Source organism: Oncorhynchus clarkii, chromosome 2 (assembly GCF_045791955.1).
Source record: "Oncorhynchus clarkii lewisi isolate Uvic-CL-2024 chromosome 2, UVic_Ocla_1.0, whole genome shotgun sequence".
Lineage (NCBI taxonomy): Eukaryota > Metazoa > Chordata > Actinopteri > Salmoniformes > Salmonidae > Oncorhynchus > Oncorhynchus clarkii.
The window spans coordinates 32,255,162-32,278,150 of record NC_092148.1 but is presented as its reverse complement, the minus strand read 5'-3'; the positions used below and the strand labels follow the sequence as shown (position 1 = coordinate 32,278,150).

The 22,989-nt window shown below is 42.8% G+C and overlaps 1 protein-coding gene across 10 annotated transcripts; it reads right to left on the bottom strand.

Annotated features, from left to right (window-relative positions):
- Positions 1–224: 224 nt before the first annotated feature.
- Positions 225–22,668, bottom strand: LOC139366725 (peroxisomal targeting signal 1 receptor-like). Of its 10 annotated transcripts, none has more exons than XM_071104427.1 (18): positions 22,360–22,498; positions 21,259–21,375; positions 20,039–20,195; positions 18,998–19,036; positions 18,718–18,838; positions 18,301–18,450; positions 18,065–18,149; positions 17,237–17,327; positions 16,695–16,817; positions 15,833–15,946; positions 15,239–15,322; positions 12,262–12,381; positions 11,560–11,703; positions 11,329–11,399; positions 7,724–7,936; positions 4,555–4,720; positions 2,223–2,380; positions 225–1,961 (listed from the first exon to the last, which is right to left on the bottom strand). In XM_071104427.1, exons 3-18 carry the CDS (start codon positions 20,150–20,152, stop codon positions 1,721–1,723), a joined length of 2,034 nt encoding a protein of 677 aa, XP_070960528.1. In that variant the 5' UTR covers positions 20,153–20,195; positions 21,259–21,375; positions 22,360–22,498; the 3' UTR covers positions 225–1,720. The 10 variants fall into 10 exon arrangements, with proteins under 10 accessions (XP_070960528.1, XP_070960519.1, XP_070960552.1 ...); XM_071104418.1 differs by having other exon boundaries at positions 22,228–22,426; XM_071104451.1 differs by lacking the exon at positions 15,833–15,946.
- Positions 22,669–22,989: the final 321 nt, after the last annotated feature.

The window sequence follows — 22,989 nt, the reverse complement described above, 5'->3', positions numbered from 1 at the left end:
ATGCTACTTACTATTCATAGAAAGAGCTGGATACGTGCAAAACAAAGTAGTCCCTGTAGCAGATACTCTTGGCTGAATTAACAAACTGCATTGCCCATTTGCTTTTTCGTGCTGTAAAAGCAGCCTAATCCTGGGTCATATTGGTCTATTTGGGTCTGCAACTGGCCAAGGAAAATACAAATATGGGAAATTACTGCCCTTTCAAACATGAAAAGTAGACCTAATCAATGAGTCAGAGCTTTATTGCTGAATATCACATTAATAATCATTACAGTATGGTTAACTATTTTGAAAACAGTACAATAATTATAGTACAGACAATATGGCAAAAAAGCATTATTTTACAATTAAGCTAATTATTTTACAAGGGCATTTGTTTGAAGAAATAAGGGTTGAGGGAGGGAAGAAGTCCAAAGACACCTCTTTCAGTATACCATCCCCTTTACACTGATGTCATCCTCTGTCCAAAGCTGAGTCATTCATTATTGCACACTGTAGCAACAGAAAATGAAAACAAGCGTTTCTTGTCGGACAAATTCAGGTAGGTCCCTCCCCGTTCGCTTCCATTGGGTTCCTACTAGTGAATACGACTCTGGTGTGTACAACTCATGTCAGCAGTCTTTCATTTCTCTCAAGTACTTCATTGATTGATATGTCATTGATTGGACTGAGTAGGAGTATAATTCATTCTCCGATCTCTATAAAATATGGGGGGGGGGACTAAAGACACTGTGGCCCTCAAGGACCGGAGTTCAGCACCCCTGCTCCAAAGCCAGATATCTATATTACTGTAATGATCTCTTTTTTAACCTTCAGCAATTGATTTCGGGACCAGTAAGCCAGCTTTACAACACTTGAACTTCTTATTTTCAAGGGGGAATAAAACACGAAAAACAAAGGTCCTCCAAATAAACATGATCCTATCTTCTCTATACATTCCAGGAACATTCATCTCAACTTGATATTTTGCTCTACCATGTCCGTTTTATTCCCTCTGGAAAACCTAAGGTGCAAACTTTTCACTAGTATCCAATGGATCATAGGGCTGTATGAAACTAAGGGAGTCAAGTGGCTCCTCAGTTTCAACGGGCATGACGATGCCTCTGATTATGAGGGGCACAACAAGAACATCCCTGTGCCAGTTGCTGAGGACAGAGGGGAACAAACCAGACATCTGTGAACTAGTCTGGGTGCTAGTCTGTTTCTGCTTTGTGCCAAACATGATAATGAAAAAAGTAGGAACCAACTGGCAACCAGGTGATGTCAGAGTGATCAGGGGAGGAAATAGTATGTATTCAATACACCTGGTGTACACTGTGCATTTCCCTCGGTTACTGAAAGACACATCAAATGTCCTTCTCACCTCTCCTCCCTTTCGGCCTACTCTCGCCTTGTCACAGTTCATCATCCCTCTCTTCCTGAAAGAATTGGATAGGTATCAGGGTTGGAGTCAGTTCCATTTCAATTCAGGAAGTAAACTGACCCCAACCCTGGTAGTTATAAGATGGCAGAAATGCTACGAAAGGAGCTACTTCCATGTTGTTTATACTTATCCAATCATTTCAGGTTTATATGAAGTGCCTATAGGGTTAATGGGTTGTTTGTGGACAGGACCTCTCTCTCTTCCTTTTCACTCTCTACATCTCCCAGACACCTTCCTCCCCTAAGTACGCGCACACACACTATCAACTCTCCTCCTGCCCCTCTCCCTCCCACACCTTCATTCCCCCCCCGCCTGACAGAAGTAGGAGAGCAGCGTGTCGAGGTCTCGCCGGTCGGCCGCCACATCTAGCGAGCTCTCTCCCATCATGCTTAAGGCCATGCGCAGGGTGGACCAGATGTTGTCGGACATCATGGTAGCTGCGGTGCTCCCCGGGCCCCGGCTGGCACTGACCTTCTCGCCCTCCCCCGACGCCTGGCGCTGCAGGGACAGGGCTTCCAGGAAGTGCTCCACGGCCTCTCTGTAAACCAGGAAGAGAATAGGGGTCAAAATGAAATTGTCATTCTGGTGCATTCAATAGATTTTTAATAAGGCAAAAATAATTATATTGTGAACAAAGTCAATACATTATATAAAGTAAATTTCTACTCCTGGTATGACCTGAATCTACAACTTAACTTCGACGAACATAAGAAAGTACAGTGTTTTAAGTGGTTTTGATCAAATATTTTTTTTTTTACAAAACGGTGCATCTCTGGCCACAAAAGGCTCTCCATCTCACCTGTGGGCTCCTAGGTTGACACAGCTGATTCCCAGGTTGTACCGACTGCGGATGAAGCCTGGCTGCAGTTCAAGCGCCCTCCTATAGGCGGCAACAGCCTCCTCTGAGCGGCTTCCATTGGCCAGCGTGGCGCCCAGTTTATTCCACAGCAGATAGTCCTGAGAGAGAGGGAGACAGAGAGGTCATGAGCTCCTGAATTAGTGTTGGATACATTTGAAGTTTTTCCACATAGACTTATATAGAAAACTACCCTCTGCATTACCTAAACACCAAATTGAAAAATTCTAACTTACAACCTTGATTTTGGACAAAATGACTTACTGCCAAGAATTATTCAGCAAACTTTCTAGCAAACCAACAATCAGCATAAGAAGCTCCGGAGAAACCTGAAAACACCACCCAACCTGCAACTGAGTGAGTAGATGTTCAGTCTGAAGCTACTTCTAAAGCCAAGAAGTAAAATACATTATAGTAATCTCTAGATATCTTACTATACAGACTCAGGACAGACCCGGCTGCAACGGCATTTGCACACTGTGGTGTGAAATGAAAGGTGTGAAAGCCAACAATGACAGCAGACCATCACAGCTCCCCTCACCCCTGTGCAGAGGCCATCATAAAACAGTACCCCTCCCGGAAATTAAACATGAAACAGAAACAGTACAAACAGAAGCTCCTTAAGGACAATCCAGAGACACTATTTTCTGACTCTTACAAACTAGGGATCATACACTTCTTTTTCCTCACATACTTTGCATGGCACAGTTACCCTTCTGTTAAGGAAGAGGGTACGAGCAAAGGATGGAAACTAAGAATAATGGACAATGAAGACCCTGACACTGACAAAGGTTATGTCAACCTGTACAGATCTGGAACAGTATTGGTGCACTATTGTTGCAGGGCGGCCTCAAACCGTTTTCAGCAGGACTCCTACAAGATCAAAGAGAGAGCACAGCATAAGAAGCTCATCCTTGGACCACGTCCCCACCCCATAGACGAGCAGCCCCAAGAGGAGTGTCCCCTCCCCTAGACCTGAGAAAACCCAGGTCCCACACTGCTCCTGCATTGATCTGGGGGAGAAATGGACCAAGCTGGAGATAAAGCTGGCACAGCTCAAGGAGCTGTCCAGAACACTCGAGACAGCAAAGACCCAAACAACAGGCCAGCACAACAATACCCCCTCAACAAGACCCAGAAGGCTGAAGGAGGAGAGAGAGACAGCTGTCTGGATGAAGGAGAATAGTCCACCTCAGACCCCCAGCACAGAAGGTACAGACAAGAGTGAGAAAGAGAGAGAACATCCGTTGAAACAAAAGGTGAGCCGAGTAAAGTTGTTCAAGAGGGGGTAGTTTGTGTGTCTGTGAAAAGGGAAGGGCAATCACAGAAGCACAAGGAGGTAACTGCTAGCTACATGTGACTAGGGATGGGTAGTTTCAGAGAGAAAAACAAGTTTGAATAGGGAAAGAAAGTTAAAAAGGGGAGGGGGCGGGTGGGGGGGTGGTTAGACATACCGTTTGAAGAGGAGGAAAGTAATAGACCCTTTTGGAATACCTAAAAATGCATTCCCCGGTCTCCTTCCTTTAAGTATATGACAGTCTATGATTAAAACAATGAGGTATGGTCCACAGATCTAATTGAGTCTGAACAACCCTTTAACTGGAACAGAATATGATACAGAATAATATACTGTATTTGAACCTTTGTTACTTTCTTTGCTTTCAGGCCCACAGGGAAAGGGTGGTACGGAGGGGTCTCTTGCAATCTTAGGGAGGGCTGGCGGGGATTTATCAGGAATGTAAGGGGTGACACGGGATGGATAGGTGGGAGGGGGACTGATAGGCAACTTCAGTTGCTGGATGGGAAGGGGTTAGAAACATGGTTTCTGGGTGGGGAGGGAGGATGCGGGAGGGTGGATGGGGACTGGGTTGGGTTATCTATGTATGCATTTCTTTTATCATTTTTGTACCTGTGACCCACCGTCTCAAAGTTTATAAAAAAAGGTTGATCACAATATTTTTTACAATGAGATGGACCCAATTGCTTTCAAGTAACCATTTAGCATACAGATCAGAAATGACTTCAAGGAAGCAAGCAAGGAAGGATGCATGTATTCGAAGACATTTGAATTTATCAACTTTATGCTGTTTAAATCAAATTAATCAAATTATAATCAAGTGTGTTTATTCTCCAAACACACATGAACCACAGATTGTGGATAACCTACTAGTGTACCTGTGGTGTGACAGAGAGGGCTGCTGTGAAGTGGATAACCTGCTAGTGTACCTGTGGTGTGAGAGAGGGCCACGGTGAAGTGGAGAACCCGATAGCGTACCTGTGGTGTGACGGAGAGGGCTGCGGTGAAACAGTCCACGGCCTTGTCATACTCCCCGCTCAGATTGAAGAGGACTCCCAGGCCACACTGTAGCTGGGGGTCGACGCAGGCGGGTTCAGAGTTCGCCGCACTGAGGAACAGGGACTGCACCTCGGTAAACAAAAATCTGAGAGTGGGGGAGGAAGGCACAGAGATGGGAAAAAAGGAGGAGGGAGAAGATTTAACAATTGTGATATTTTAAGCCAACAGATAGAATCCATGTTTTTGTGACATACAGTGGGGCAAAAAAGTATTTAGTCAGCCACCAATTGTGCAAGTTCTCCCACTTAAAAATATGAGAGAGGCCTGTAATTTTCATCATAGGTACACTTCAACTATGACAGGCAAAATAAGAAAAAAAATCCAGAAAATCACATTGTAGGATTTTTAATGAATTTATTTGCAAATTATGGTGGAAAATAAGTATTTGGTCAATAACAAAAGTTTATCTCAATACTTTGTTATATACCCTTTGTTGGCAATGACAGAGGTCAAACGTTTTCTGTAAGTCTTGACAAGTTTTTCACACACTGTTGCTGGTATTTTTGGCCCATTCCTCCATGCAGATCTCCTCTAGAGCTGTGATGTTTTGGGTCTGTTGCTGGGCAACACAGACTTTCAACTTTCTCCAAAGATTTTCTATGGGGTTGAGATCTGGAGACTGGCTAGGCCACTCCAGGACCTTGAAATGCTTCTTACGAAGCCACTCCTTCGTTGCCCGGGCGGTGTGTTTGGGATCATTGTCATGCTGAAAGACCCAGCCACGTTTCATCTTCAATGCCCTTGCTGATGGAAGGTTTTCACTCAAAATCTCACAATACATGGCCCCATTCGTTCTTTCCTTTACACGGATCAGTCGTCCTGGTCCCTTTGCAGAAAAACAGCCCCAAAGCATGATGTTTCCACCGCCATGCTTCACAGTAGGTATGGTGTTCTTTGGATGCAACTCAGCATTCTTTGTCCTCCAAACACGACGAGTTGAGTTTTTACCAAAAAGTTATATTTTGGTTTCATCTGACCATATGACATTCTCTGGATCATCCAAATGCTCTCTAGCAAACTTCAGACGGGCCTGGACATGTACTGGCTTAAGCAGAGGGACACGTCTGGCACTGCAGGATTTGAGTCCCTGGCGGCGTAGTGTGTTACTGATGGTAGGCTTTGTTACTTTGGTCCTTGTTTGTTTGTAGGTGACCAAATACTAATTTTCCACCATAATTTGCAAATAAATTCATAAAAAAATCGTACAATGTGATTTTCCCCCCTAATTTTGTCTGTCATAGTTGAAGTGTACCTATGATAAAAATTACAGGCCTCTCTCATATTTTTAAGTGGGAGAACTTGCACAATTGGTGGCTGACTAAATACTTTTTTGTCCCACTGTAAAACATGAGAAAATACAGAAGAACGTCCTGTAATTCATTTGTGTTATATTGATTAGCAGTTATAAGTACAGTGCCTTGCGAAAGTATTCGGCCCCCTTGAACTTTGCGACCTTTTGCCACATTTCAGGCTTCAAACATAAAGATATAAAACTGTATTTTTTTGTGAAGAATCAACAACAAGTGGGACACAATCATGAAGTGGAACGACATTTATTGGATATTTCAAACTTTTTTAACAAATCAAAAACTGAAAAATTGGGCGTGCAAAATTATTCAGCCCCCTTAAGTTAATACTTTGTAGCGCCACCTTTTGCTGCGATTACAGTTGTAAGTCGCTTGGGGTATGTCTCTATCAGTTTTGCACATCGAGAGACTGAAATTTTTTCCCATTCCTCCTTGCAAAACAGCTCGAGCTCAGTGAGGTTGGATGGAGAGCATTTGTTAACAGCAGTTTTCAGTTCTTTCCACAGATTCTCGATTGGATTCAGGTCTGGACTTTGACTTGGCCATTCTAACACCTGGATATGTTTATTTTTGAACCATTCCATTGTAGATTTTGCTTTATGTTTTGGATCATTGTCTTGTTGGAAGACAAATCTCCGTCCCAGTCTCAGGTCTTTTGCAGACTCCATCAGGTTTTCTTCCAGAATGGTTCTGTATTTGGCGCCATCCATCTTCCTATCAATTTTAACCATCTTCCCTGTCCCTGCTGAAGAAAAGCAGGCCCAAACCATGATGCTGCCAACACCATGTTTGACAGTGGGGATGGTGTGTTCAGCTGTGTTGCTTTTACGCCAAACATAACGTTTTGCATTGTTGCCAAAAAGTTCAATTTTGGTTTCATCTGACCAGAGCACCTTCTTCCACATGTTTGGTGTGTCTCCCAGGTGGCTTGTGGCAAACTTTAAACGACACTTTTTATGGATATCTTTAAGAAATGGCTTTCTTCTTGCCACTCTTCCATAAAGGCCAGATTTGTGCAATATACGACTGATTGTTGTCCTATGGACAGAGTCTCCCACCTCAGCTGTAGATCTCTGCAGTTCATCCAGAGTGATCATGGGCCTCTTGGCTGCATCTCTGATCAGTCTTCTCCTTGTATGAGCTGAAAGTTTAGAGGGACGGCCAGGTCTTGGTAGATTTGCAGTGGTCTGATACTCCTTCCATTTCAATATTATCGCTTGCACAGTGCTCCTTGGGATGTTTAAAGCTTGGGAAATATTTTTGTATCCAAATCCGGCTTTAAACTTCTTCACAACAGTATCTCGGACCTGCCTGGTGTGTTCCTTGTTCTTCATGATGCTCTCTGCGCTTTTAACGGACCTCTGAGACTATCATAGTGCAGGTGCATTTATACGGAGACTTGATAACACACAGGTGGATTGTATTTATCATCATTAGTCATTTAGGTCAACATTGGATCATTCAGAGATCCTCACTGAACTTCTGGAGAGAGTTTGCTGCACTGAAAGTAAAGGGGCTGAATAATTTTGCACGCCCAATTTTTCAGTTTTTGATTTGTTAAAAAAGTTTGAAATATCCAATAAATGTTGTTCCACTTCATGATTGTGTCCCACTTGTTGATTCTTCACAAAAAAAATACAGTTTTATATCTTTATGTTTGAAGCCTGAAATGTGGCAAAAGGTCGCAAAGTTCAAGGGGGCCGAATACTTTCGCAAGGCACTGTATATGCTGAATATACACACACACCACATTTGTACACAATGTAAATAGGTCCACTCACTCGGGCAGCAGTGAGCCAAATCTCTCCCTCTCTCTGGTCCCTCTGTCCTTCTCTCGCTCCCGTTCACTCTGCTCCAGGACTGGCCGGTATGCGGGGTTGTGCCTCAGCCAATCGCGAAGGGTCTCACAGGCCTGCCTGTGCAGCGATTCGTTGGTGAAACTGACAGCCAGAGCCATCAGAGCGGTCAGGTTGTCCTTCTTCAACTCTATGCATCTATCGGTGAGAGAAAAAGAGAGAACAAGAGACAGAGAGAAAAAAAGAGGGAGAGAGAAAGTCGAGTGAACCCGAGAAAATGTTGCGTCACAGGCATCATGTAACTTCGAGGACTTCCTATTTCGCACCCAAGTTCCTGCTTATCACAGCATCTTTGTATTCGAGCCACACATAAAACATGTATTCATAAATCAAATAAGTACATACATATATAAGGACATACTCTTATTGTCACAAAGGAGCTGCGTCCCAAAAGGCACCCAAATTCTCTATATCAGGGGTGTCAAACATACAAGCCAATTCAATGCAGCTCAAGGGTGGTTTAAAAATACATACACACACACACACACACACACACACACACACACACACACACACACACACACACACACACACACACACACACACACACACACAGTACCAGTCAAAAATTTGGACTCACCTACTCATTCAAGTATTTTTTTTACTATTTTCTGCATTGTAGAATAATAGTGAAGACATCAAAACTATGAAATAAGACATATGGAATCATTTAGTTACCCAAAAAGTTAAACAAATCAAAATATATATTCCATTTGAACTTCTTCAAAGTAGCCATCCTTTGCCTTGATGACAGCTTTGTGCACACACACACACACACACACCACACGCACAGTTGAAGTCGTAAGTATACATACACTTAGGTTGGAGTCATTAAAACTCGATTTTCAACCACTCCACAAATTTCTTGTTAACAAACTATAGTTTTGGCATCTACTTTGTGCATGACACAATCATTTTTTTCCCAACAATTGTTTACAGACAGATTAATTATCTTATAAGTCACTGTATCACAATTCCAATGGGTAAGAAGTTTACATACACTAAGTTGACTGTGCCTTCAAACAGCTTGGAAAATTCCAGAAAATGATGTCATCGCTTTAGAAGCTTCTGATAGGCTAATTGACATCATTTGAGTCAATTGGAGATGTACCAGTGGATGTATTTCAAGGTCTACCTTCAAACTCAGTGCCTCTTTGCTTGACATCATGGGAAAATCAAAAGAAATCAACCAAGGCCTCAGGAAAAATTATTGTAGACCTCCACAAGTCTGGTTCATCCTTGGGAGCAATTTCCAAACACCTGAAGGTACCACGTTCATCTGTACAAACAATAGTACGCAAGTATAAACACACTGGGACCACGCAGCCGTCATACCGATCAGGAAGGAGACGCGTTCTGTCTCCTAGAGATGAACGTACTTTGGTGCGAAAAGTGCAAATCAATCCCAGAACAACAGCAAAGGACCTTGTGAAGATGCTGGAGGAAACAGGTACAAAAGCATCTATATCCACATTAAAAAGAGTCCTTTATCGACATAACCTGAAAGGCCGCTCAGCAAGGAAGAAGCAACTGCTCCAAAACCACCATAAAAAAGCCAGACTACGGTTTGCAACTCTGGTCTGATGAAACAAAACAGAACTGTTTGGCCATAATGACCATCATTATGTTTGTAAGAAAAAGGGGGAGGCTTGCAAGCCAAAGAACTCCATCCCAACCGTGAAGCACAGGGGTGGCAGCATCATGTTGTGGGGGTGCTTTGCTGCAGGAGGGACTAGTGCACTTCACAAAATATATGGCATCATGAAGAAGGAAAATTATGTGGATATATTGAAGCAGCATCTCAAGACATCAGTCAGGAAGTTTAAGCTTGGTCGCAAATGGGTCTTCCAAATGGACAATGACCCCAAGCATACTTCCAAAGTTGTGGCAAAATGGCTTAAGGACAACAAAGTAAAGGTAGAGTGGCCATCACAAAGCCCTGACATCAGTCGAATAGAACATTTGTGAGCAGAACTGAAAAAGCGTGTGCGAGCAAGGAGGCCTACAAACCTGACTCAATTACGTCAGGAGGAATGGGCCAAAATTCACCCAACTTATTGTGGGAAGCTTGTGGAAGGCTACCTGAAACATTTGACCCAAGTTAAACAATTTAAAGGCAATGCTACAAAATACTAATTGAGTGTATGTAAACTTCTGACCTACTGGGAATGTGATGAAATAAATAAAAGCTGAAATAAATCACTCTCTACTATTATTCTGACATTTCACATTCTTAAAATAAAGTGGTGATCCTAACTGACCTAAGACAGGGCATTTTTACTAAGATTAAATGTCCGCAATTGTGAAAAATTGAGTTTAAATATATTTGGCTAAGGTGTATGTAAACTTCCGACTTCAACTGCACATATACTTTAAAATGACTCAAACCAAATCAAAATGGTGTAGAAATTATACAGAACAAAAATAAAAATGCAAACATGTAAAGTGTTGGTCCCATGTTTCATTTTATACTTTAACTTTTGATACTGAAGTACATATTAGCAATTACATTGATACTTGAGTATATTTAAAACCAAATACTTTTACTCAAGTAGAATTTTACTGGGTGACTCACTTTTACTTGTACTTTTCTATTAAGGTATCTTTACTTTTACTCAAGTATGACAATTGGGTACTTTTTCCACTACTGATCATTACACAGGTGCATGTGCTGGGGACAATAAAAGGCCACTCTAAAATGTGCAGTTTTGTCACACAACACCACAGATGTCTCAAGTTGAGGGAGCATGCAATTGGCATACTGACTGCAGGAATGTCCACCAGAGCTATTGCCAGATAATTTCTCAACCATGAGCTGCCTCCAATGTTGTTTTAGAGAATTTGGCAGTATGTCCAACCTGCCTCACAACCGCAGATCACGTGTAACCAATCGCAGCCCAGGACCTCCACATCCGGCTTCTTCACCTGTGGGATCTCTGAGACCAGACACCCGGACAACTGATGAAACAGAGTATTTTTTATCTGTAATAAAGCCCTTTTGTGGGGAAAAATAATTCTGATTGGCAGGGCCTGGCTCCCAAGTGGGTGGGCCTATGCACTCCTAGGCCCACACCCCTGCACAGTCATGTGAAATCCATAGATTAGGGCCTAATGATTTTTTTTCAATTGACTGATTTCCTTAAATTAACTGTAACTCAGTAAAACTGTTGAAATTGTTGCATGTTGCGTTTATATATTTGTTCAGTATATAATATAACCTACATTCATACAGTTTCCTCACTCTGTCTTGCTAACAATCACTGAAACAAAAGCTAGAATCAGGGAGCATAAAAAAACTCAAAAACGATGAAGAGGAAATGTTTTTGCATATTTTGACAGCAAGGAACATTTTCAGTGTGGCCCTCCGGACCTTGTTGAAGACAGAATGCGCCCCCCCCCAGGTCAACATGAGTTTGACACCCCTGCTCTATATAGTGCACTACTTCTGGCCTATATAGGGAATAGGGTGCCACTTGGGACACACTAGGGACTTCTCTCCAGTCAGTGAGGCTGCTATTCCAACTCTTTACCTGCGGAGGGCACTGATGGCTGCAAACTCTTGTTCATTCTCTGCCTGACAGGTTCCCAGATATTGCCATGCCTAAAAAAAAAAAAGCAGGAAAAAGTGTGAGAGTGCTTAGTTCTCTTTACCCACCTAATGCTAACAGGGTAGGAAAGAACCCCCTTAGTCGCCAACGTTTGTTAGCCAGAAATAATTTCACCTTGAGATATTATTAAATCAGAATTACTGAGTGTCTTACCAGCTGGTTGTCTGGTTCTCTCTGTACGGCACTCTCAAATAGACGCACGGCCCCAGGGATGTCCCCTGCCTCCATCCTCCTCACCCCCTCAGCAAGGGGGCCCTGGTGGGACAGGTACGGGTTGTCCTCCTCAAACTGGTAGCCCTGGAGGGGGTGAGAGAGTGAGGGAGGGAAAGAGAAAGAAATAGAGAGAGAGAGAGAGAGAGTTAAATCATGAACAGCAACTTGGCAAACAAGACAAGGCATTTATTTTTTTTGCCTGGACAGGTAGGCATGCTGAACATATTCATTGTGATCTAGAAGGCTAAACTTATCCTTAACTAAAAACAAACCCTTATTTTAACCAGGTAAGTTGGCGGAGAACACTCTCATTTACAGCAACAACCTGGGGAAGAGTTAGAGGGGAGAGGAGGGGGATGAATGAGCCAGTTGGAAGCTGGGGTTGATTAGGTGGACATGGACACCGGGGTTAACATAACTACTCTTTATTAAAAATAACATTTTTTACCCCTTTTTCGTGGTATCCAATTGGTAGTTACAGTCTTGTCTCATCGCTGCAACTCCCGTACGGACTCTGGGCAATGTCCCCAATCACTGACTTGGGGCATTGGGATATATTTTTTTTTAGACCAGAGTAAAGAGTGCCTCCTACTGGCCCTTCAACATTACTTCCACAGGTGGATAGGAAGCTATGTCAAGTACCTTGTCGTAGGAGCTGCTGAGCATTTGGTCAAAATCAGAGAGCCAGGGGTGACTTTCTGCGTCTCTCTTGGCCATCTCCTCCCACTCCTGCTGCAGCTTCTCCCAGAAGTCCACATCGCTCTAATACAGAGGAACAATCACAATGTCAAAGTCAGGGGTCAAATGATGGGGGTGCTGGGCATCATCATCATACCAGTTGCTGTGGGAATCCCGCCAAAACTTTAACATTGGTCCAAACCACTATTTTTAGGGGATGCCCAAGGGGCAATGTGAACTTTGATAAAGGTTCTATATACAGTGTACTTTAAGCCAATGATACATGGTAATTTTATTTTTTATTTCACCTTTATTTAACCAGGTAGGCTAGTTGAGAACAAGTTATCATTTGCAACTGCGACCTGGCCAAGATAAAGCAAAGCAGTGTGACAGACAACACAGAGTTACACATGGAGTAAACAATAAACTAGCCAATAACACAAAAAACAAGTCAATGACACAGTAGAAAAAAGAAAGTCTATTTACAGTGTGTGCAAAGGGCATGAGGAGGCCATAGGAGCGAATAATTACAATTTAGCAGATTAACACTGGAGTGATAACTGAGCAGATGATGATGTGCAAGTAGAGATACTGGTGTGCAAAAGAGCAGAAAAGTAAATAAAATAAAAACAGTATGGGGATGAGGTAGGTAGATTGGGTGGGCTATTTACAGATGGACTATGTACAGCTGCAGCGATCGGTTAGCTGCTCAGAAAGTTGATGTTTAAAGTTGGTGAGGGAGATAAAAGTATTCAACTTCAGCGATTTTTGCAATTCGTTCTAGGCACTGGCAGCAGACAACTGAAAGGAAAGGCGGCCAAATGAGGTGTTGGCTTTGGGGATGATTTGGGGATGATCAGATATACCTGCTGTGCTACGGGTGGGTGTTGTTATTGTGACCAGTGAACTGAGATAAGGCGGAGCTTTACCTAGCATAGACTTATAGATGACCTGGAGCCAGTGGGTCTGGTGACGAATATGTAGCAAGGGCCAGCCGACTAGAGCATACAGGTCGCAGTGGTGGGTGGTATAAGGTGATTTGGTAACCAAACGGATGGCACTGTGATAGACTGCATCCAGTTTGCTGAGTAGAGTGATGGAAGCTATTTTGTAGATGACATTGCCGAAGTCGAGGATCGGTAGGATAGTCAGTTTTACTAGGGTACGTTTGGCGGCATGAGTGAAGGAAGCTTTGTTGCGAAATAGAAAGCCGATTCTAGATTTGATTTTGGATTGGAGATGTTTAATATGAGTCTGGAAGGAGAGTTTACAGTCTAGCCAGACACCTAGGTATCCACATTTTCTAGGTCGGAACCGTCCAGGGTGGTGATGCTAGTCGGGCGGGCGGGTGCGGGCAGCAAACAGTTGAAAAGCATGCATTTGGTTTTACTAGCGTTTAAGAGCAGTTGGAGGCCACGGAAGGAGTGTTGTATGACATTGAAGCTCGTTTGGAGGTTAATTAGCACAGTGTCCAAGGAAGGGCCAGAAGTATACAGAATGGTGTCGTCTGCGTAGAGGTGGATCAGGGAATCGCCCGCAGCAAGAGCGACATCATTGATATATACAGAGAAAAGAGTCGGCCCGAGAATTGAACCCTGTGGTACCCCCATAGAGACTGCCAGAGGTCCGGACAACATGCCCTCCGATTTGACACACTGAACTCTGTCTGCAAAGTAGTTGGTGAACCAGGCGAGTCAGTCATTAGAAAAACCAAGGCTATTGAGTCTGCCGATAAGAATATGGTGATTGACAGAGTCGAAAGCCTTAGCCAGGTCGATGAAGACGGCTGCACAGTACTGTCTTTTATCGATGGCGGTTATGATATCGTTTAGTACCTTGAGTGTGGCTAAGGTGCACCTGTGACCGGCTCGGAAGCCGGATTGCACAGCGGAGAAGGTACGGTGAGATTTGAAATGGTCAGTGATCTGTTTATTAACTTAACTATTCGATGCTAGTGCAGTACGCCACAGGATGTTTTTGTGCTGGTCAATGGCAGTCATATCTGGAGTGAACCAAGGGCTATATCAGTTCTTAGTTCTGCATTTTTTGAATGGGGCATGCTTATCTAAGATGGTGAGGAAATTACTTTTAAAGAATTACCTGATGTGTGAAGTGAAAATGTGTAATGGCATTATTAGTGCAATATAGTACATGGAAAGAGCTTAATATATACTGAACAAAAATATAAACGCAACATGTAGTGCTGGTTCCATGTTTCATGAGCTGAAATAAAAGATCCCCGAAACGTTCCATACGCACAAAAAGCTTATTTCTTTCAAACGTTGTGCAAAAATGTTGGTGAGCATATCTCCCTCCTTTGCCAAGAAAATCCATCCACCTGACAGGTGTGGCTTATCAAGAAGCTGATTAAACAGCACGATCATTACACAGGTGCACCTTGTGCTGGGGACAATAAAAGGCCACTCTAAAATGTGCAGTTGTGTCACACAATACAACAGATGTCTCAAGTTTTGAGGGAGTGGGCAATTGGCATGCTGACTGCAGGAATGTCCACCAGAGCTGTTGCCAGATAATTTAATGTTCATTTCTCTACCATAAGCCTTCTCTAACGTAATTTTAGAGAATTTGGCAGTGCATCCAACCGGCCTCACAACCGTAGACCATGTGTACCCACGCCAGACTAGGACCTCCACATTCGGTTTCTTCACCTGCAGGATCGTCTGAGGGGGTGCTTTGGAGTATTTCTGTTTGTAACAGAAGCCCTTTTGTGGGGAAAAACTCATTTTTATTGGCTGGGTCTGGCTCCTAAGAGGGTGGGCCTATGCCCTCCCAGGCCCACCCATAGCGGCACCCTTGCCCAGTTATGTGAATATTAGGCCATGGGCTAGAATTATTCTTGATAGATACAATTTGGAAGATGTTTAAAAATACTTATGGTCATTATTCTGTTATCTTTCCTATTGTATCGTATCTCTCTTACCTCCACAGCAGCTTTAGCTTGCTGGAAATCTGGACCTGCTGTGGCAAACTCATCTACCCATGATTCCGCTGACTCCACTGAGACCTGAACAGGAAGGAAGAGGTAGCAATGGTAGATGTGGACACCAAGTTGTCCATAACTCTATAACAACACTTAAAGTGGGATGTTGAGGTTATGACAGTAAAGGAGAAGCAGAACAAGATCGGGAAGATGGGTGAAAGAGGAAGACAAGATAAAGGAATGGGAAGAAGCAAAACAAATCAGAAAACCACACCCATTCTCCCACTCCCTTTCTCCCCTACAATCTATACACCTCTAGTGCAGGTCGTCTTTACTACTTTTCTATAAGTAATTGCTATAATCTAAATGCAAGTTTAAATCAGCAAAAACAATGCATCGTCCTTGGGTTTATACATAGTGCTAAGAAACTATGGGAAAACCTACATGGGGCACAACATTCTGCCACTAAAAACAGCCATCAAACTACCGTAAAAAAAGGCTGATGAAAAATATCATCAGCTCAACGCAACTTTCTTGACAGAAAGCCGGTTGCGGAGCCACTGGGCAGTGTTGCCATGGCGTCAGGGGTCCTACCTGCCTGACGACAGAAGCCCATTGATGTGCCTGTTTAGCCTTAGCTTTGGTAAGCTTTTGATCCCACTCTTGGGTTGTCAAGGGTAAAGTCCCTCCCCCAGTCTCCTCCAGGAACTATGGCAACCAGGGAGCGGAGAACGGGGGGAGGCATGATTGTTTTGTCGCAGGTGTGAGGCGTTGGGGGTGGATTTTTGTTTTGGGAGGGGTGAGGATGGAGGAGTTTTCATTTGGTACAAATGAAGTGGGGGTTGTTAATTGAAGGAGGGGAAAGCCAAGAGTTCACAGCAGGGTCAAAGGGGGAAAAGTAGATGTCACAGTTAATGAGAACTCCTATGACTACATACTCAAGGGTAAACACCAGGGCTGGGGTCTTATTCAGGAAGTGACTTGGAATTCAATTCCTGATGAAAACAATACAAAAATGCCTATTATTATTTTTCAATCCCCTACCTTAATTGAGAAATGATTTGCCCCAACCCTGTTAACATACGACTTCACTTCACAATGGGAACTGGAAGTCTGATTCAAGACTGGAACAGCTAAGAGGATTTTCATTGTCAGAAGTCGGCATATAGAAATTGCATGTATAGAAAGAACAATGCTCTCTTTTCCACAATAATTTATTTCTACATATACCTTTTCCAAATTATACATTGTACAGCCTAGTGCAAGGCTCACATACAGAAAAGTTCATGGCCATAACTTGGTTATGTAGTTAGTAACAGTTGCAGGGGTCTGCACCAAATACTGGGACGTGGGGGGGTCATGAGGCACAAAATTAGGAAGTTTGAGCCAAGATGGCTCCCTGTAGGTTGACAGTTGCACCCTTCCCCTTGTGTCTTCAATGGAAGTTGGCTCCTACCTGGTTGAGGTTGGAGGCCCAGTTCTGAGCCTCCTTGGCCTGAGCTCTATCTGTGTGCTGTTTGCCTGCTCTGTCCTCCACTGTGACACTGCCCTCGCCAATCTGCCTAATGAACCGCAGGAACTACAGTGCAACACAACAACAACAACATAACAATGACACAATATCCATTATGGCTATGGCTAATGGCGTATGGACCTAGACTGGTCATTAAATCAGTTTGTGCTTTAGCCAAATCCCAAATAATGACAGGGGAGTTGGATACCACACAAACAGTTCTGAAGGCCAGGTTGTAAAGAGTCACTATGCTACTACGGTCCATCACTGCAAAATGCTTTCCCATGAAACATTTTGATGTCTAATTGACTACAAAGAAGTGTGTCTCACTGAACACTTCAAAAGAAATGGCTACAACTACAATGATCCTGTTATTACAAAGCTACATTACTTCCATGGACAAAGAATGGGGAAAGGGTATGGGGATAGATATGTAGAAGAAAAAAAAATAATGAAACACACGCGACATGGAAACACAAACACACCTCAGTGTTCTGTAACTTGGGGTCATTGACCTTTGCGACCAGCTCATTGGCTGTTTGCTTCAGTTCGTCTCCTGGTAGGTACTCTTTCGTCCTATTGGATTGACAAACATTAACATCAAAGGGTTAATTTAAACAGCTAACTGAGTCTCGAACAGTGATCATTTTAAAGAACAGGTAGGTTAAAGAGACAATGTACATATTACATAATCACTCTGTATCCTTGTAAATATATTGTAATTGAAATGCATTGTCTCTTTTCAAAAATCATTTCCAACAAGGATAGAATCAAAAGACGCTTTTGAATACCTAATTAAATGACAGCTACTTATTGGGTCAACGCATTACATACACAAACTAAAAGACTGCATGTGTAACAGTATAACTTTAGACTGTCCCCTTGCCCATACCCGGGCGCGAACCAGGGACCCTCTGCACACATCATCAACAGTCACCCACGAAGCATCGTTACCCATCGCTCCACAAAAGCCGCGGCCCTTGCAGAGCAAGGGGAACTACTACTTCAAGGTCTCAGAGCAAGTGACGTCACTGATTGAAACGCTATTTAGCGCGCACCGCTAACTAAGCTAGCCGTTACACGTGCGGGATTAACTGGTTTTCTTTTTTTTTTCTTGACTTAGAGCTATGTTATGGCCAAAGCCTTTATAAAGTGAACGCAATAACACAGAGTTCTGAGAGGACGACATCAAAGATTTTAAGACACACTTAGTGGCTCAACATCACAATCTTCTCTGGAACGTTCTCAAAAGTTCACTGTATCCATCTACGTGTCCCTTGCTCTCCTGTTTTTCTCGGTCTCTCCATTATTACCATTCTTGCTCCCTCTCTCCCAGGTCTCCAAGCCATAGCTTCTCCTCTGACTGCTCCAGATACTCCTCTGCCCAACGCCCGGGATCTGAGAGAGAGAGAGAAGAGAGAAAGAGGGGAGAAAGGGAAAGAGAGTAAGATACCGATTATTTCTCTACCTGCTAGAAGTCATGGCCACAAAGTACATTCAAACAAATGGTTGGCAATTGTGCCTACCATTGACACTCAAAAAAATGTACCTGTGCCATCGGTGATGAACTCTCTGGTCCAATCAGCGTCAGCCGGGTCTCCAAGTCCCGCCTGCCCTGAAGAGGCGGTGGCGGCATCCGCTCCCGACAGAAACTCAGACGTCCAATCACCAGACAGGGCCAACGCGGCCACACCCGGAGCTACGGACAGGACAGGAGGGAAAGGGTGTTGTTTTCTTCACACATTGGCAAAAAAAGTGTGTTTTTCAGTGCAAGTACTTGGATGGAAGGGACAGGAAAACATAATAAAAGGTGTCTTGAAGTGTCAACATATGTTCCAAAACCTGTGGGGTAACAATATGGAAGTGCTGCCGGGCAGCTGGGCAGGCACACTGCAAATCTATAATGGTGTTGCTTCTGCTGCGTTGGAGAGTATAATAGGGTATACTATTTCTGCTGTGTGTGTACCTCTCTGTGGAGCCTGTCTGTAGCTCTGCTGATCAATCTGCTGCATTTCCTCCAGTAACTGGCCCATGTCAAAGCTGTGAGGGGGCCGTGGAGGCGCCTGCTGCATGAACTCATTCACCAACTGGAGGACACACATGCAGAACATCAAACGCAAGCCTATTCAAGGACGATTAACAAACCTCCCGTGAACGAAACGTGTTTTCATATTCATTTTTTAGAATATGCAGACAAAGCACAACAGTTTGAATCAATAGGACTGGGAAGGTAATATGAGACTGACCTCTTCTTCTGTTGCTATTTCAATGGGTGTAGGGGGAATCTAGGAGAAAAAGAGGGATGAAAGTGACACCGTTAGATACATTTGTGAAAGCTATAGTACAACTAAGTTGTATGGTCCAAACAAACTATGATGAATGAACTTGTTCAAGTATGGGTAGATGGTTCCAGGGCTCTAACGTGCAACAAAGTTTGTGTGCGAGACCAGGAGTTTTATTTTGGGAGCTCTACGCAACTAGGAAAGAAATCTCCAAGATAATAATGTGGCAATAAGGCGTCGCTGTACTGTTGTTTCAGAGTGCCTAAGAGGGAAAAAAAGCGAGTGCAGATTCGATCATAGCCCAACCAAGTCAAAAGATCTGACCCATATTACAGGCACAACATTTTTATCTTCCTGTAGCGAATCGCCGGGACCACATTTTACATTCATAAACCATGTTGTGAGCCGTTCGAAAACTATGTCGTTAACCATTTGTTTACACTTTTTTCATTCATGTTACCTCATTGGCTAGCTAGCTAACAAACCGGTAACTTCACCAATATTTCCAAATATTTGGGGGCACAGAAAGAAAGGAAAAGGTATGGCTTCTTCAGGAGATCAATGATCATAGAAATCACAAACCTGACGTTTTTAAAGAGAAAGTGTACAATTTTAAATGTAAAGCATCTCAACATGTAAATAGTGCTTTTTCACAATGTAGAAGCCTAATATTCCGCAAATGACTTGGTAATTTCATTTGAACTTTTAGTAAAATACATTTGTTTATTATGTGTTACATATTACTTTATAGGGCACAACATGTGCTTAAAGTAGACAGAATTCATATAGACTTTTCTCAACAAAAAAATTTATGGTGCTCATGTCAACTTAAAAAAATAATTGGGAGCACCAATTTAAAAATTGGATGGGTCCCACTGTTGACCAGGAAAAATAACTATCAATGCAACATGGCCAATAACAAACTAAGAATATAAAAAACAGAACATGGATTACTGTATATATTCCATAAGTTCTTTATTCTAATTTCTACCAGTGACTACTCACAGTTGGCGTTGACCTGTGCCTCCAAGCACCTCCCTCCTGGGTCATGTGACCCGTCAACTTCATGAGGGGATTGGCTCCCCCGCACTCCCCCTCCACCAGCTCCTGCATCGCCATGGCAACACCGGGCAGCGGTGTATCCAATCAGACCACCTTAGAGCTGAAGCAGTGAATAAAAACATTGACTTATCGATTAGACGATGTATGGAATTATTTGTACATTTCAAACATTTAAAATCTAATTAACTCAGTTTGATAATATCACATTCAGTATCCTGCCTGTTGGTTGTCACCCTTGAAGGTGCCAGACTCTTTCTGCATTCATTGAGGGCCTAACAAGACAACAAATGTGAGCTATTAAGCAGAGATAGACCGGCACCAACACATTTCATGGTCCCATGCAAGACAGGTCAGGATAAACCATTTGAATACAAAGACGGTGTATGATTATCAAGAAAAACATAAGAAAAAAATGTGGATGTCCGCTCACTGTTGGGAAGTCATTTACCTTCCTACTACAGCTAGGCTATCCTTTTCTCCAGCTCCTGTGCTGTGTTTGGGTGGGCGTCATCACTCTCTTTTCAACCTTTTACATCAATCAAAGCAACATGGGAGAGCTGTTTGAGAGATATGGAGATCTATTTGAGGATGAGAGGGCTAGCCAGGCCAAATTGAAATCTCATCCCGAGTACCCAATGTCTCATAGTCCTCTCCTAATCTAACATGCTCTATCGGTTGGCTTTTAACACACACACACAAGGCTCCACAACAGGACCGAGTGAGAATAGGCTAGAGCTTCACTTTCCCTCTTCCGACTGGCTTTCAGTCTTTAACTCACTCTTTAAATACACACCTGGCCCTTTAAGTGAACGAAAACATTCAAGGGTGACAACCAACAGTCTAAGAAACTCCCTCTACTGCAAAGCTGTAGTAATATTCCCCGATCCACAGTCCTCTCCCTCACAACAGTGTGTCAATGCAATCAAATGTCGGAAAGCGAGACGAACCTGCTGTTCACATAGCTGACCTACTATCTAGGCCAACAACAGACGCGCACAGATAGTGGCCTACTCAACTTCACTAAACCTCTCAGACAAATACAGTAATGACAATTTCTATAATGCAGTCAGCCCTGGAGCTGAGAAGTTAAGACATGCCCATTTCCACCATCTTACTACAATACAAAAAGTAACAGCACCACACACAACTGCAAGTAATCTTACCTAAAATAAGGGGAGACAACACTGTACCCAGTCCACAGGTGGTCCAGTAGCTATACTAGGGTTTAGATTTAAGGATTTCTTTCTGCTGACCCAAACAGATGCTGTACGATTAGGGCCCTGTTAAGAGGATTATAGACAGATATTAATAAACACTGTCTCTCTCTCTCTTACACACACACACACACACACACACAGTGCAATACAGTGGATAGAAGAGACAGTCTTAATGAATATGCATGGTCCCAAAACGAGTGAATGTGTCTGGGTTTAATTCAGTTAGTAGGTATTCCTAGTGAGGTGTCATACTTTGCACTGTATGACAGCATGCTGTAGCTATATTGGCTCTACAGAAAAATATAGGTTGGCTTCTCAAGTTGAGACTGACAGCATGAAAATGTTATTTAGGTATGATGCTTTCTCAAGTTGAAAACACAAGGTTAGTATTGCAATGCTTTTACCTGAAAACCACCAGTTGAGAATGCAAAGAGCACCATAAAACTAACCATTGCCATCATATAGGCAGTAGGTACTATATACTATACTAACTAGCTACTATACTGCACACATCCTACACCATGTCAATAGTTCATGCACAGAAGTTACGGGTGAGTCATGTCCTAGACAATTTTAGATGTATATGATCACATTACATAAATTAATGTCCTCCCAATTAGCACTGTAACGTTAAACATTGACTTTACACAATATATCTACTGTATGCTTGCTAGCTAACTAGCTAGCTAGCTAACGTATCTAATGTGTAGTGGCTGTAGCTAGCTAATTATGGTTAGTTAGAGAGCGTTGAGCTTGCAGAAATACATTCAGTAAAATATTGAAAGCTAACTAGATACGTGGCTAGCTAGCTACCTGTTTGCCACAATGCATGTTGATGACCAAATGCTAGCAAGTTAGCTACAAAAATGTGACAGACCATTCATTATTCGATTGATAGCATTATGTTCTACTCACCACCACCTACTACTACTACTGACTGTAGACCTTCCTACTATCCTCTTCTCCTAATTGTCTGCTTACAAGATAATAAATAGCTGGCAAATCAAGAAAACAGCGAAGCTACTAAGTGCGAAAGTAAATCTTTACCAGTGTTTATTTACGCGTGTCTCTTTATTTACGTCCTGCTCTTTCCCCCATGACCCACAAAAAACCTACACAGACGCACAGTTAATCCTGCAAGTCGTATTCTCAAACAGCATCGACGTAGACGTTGAATGACAGACAATAGGGAATGTGCGCAGAACGAGTTTATGCGTGTGTAAACGCTGCAAATCGATGTTGCCATTTATGCCTACGAATATTGTAACATTCTAAAAATGTTCGATGAAATTGCAATCTCTGGCTCCATTTGGTGAAACAATGTAACAATGACCTTGATTGACAGTGGGTGAAGAACGCAAAGGGACAGCAAGGTTTGCGTATTTCATTGCGCAAGGTATTAATGATTTGCAAAGTCCAACAAATGTGTTCTGCTTTGTGGCAACATTTTCTGTCTCAAACACCAACCCCCTAATTCTCATTATCTCAGGAGAGGAACGAAATTATTATCTGGTTATTCCTGATATATGTAGGCTTTTACCAAGGAATTTATGTATTCTCTCAAACCATCTGTTAGAGGAATTACATTTCTATATGTTTATTACCCAATTAAATTAATACACTCAGCCCATTTCTAAGGATTTGTAAGATACGTATTTGCATAAAATGGGCGGAGAC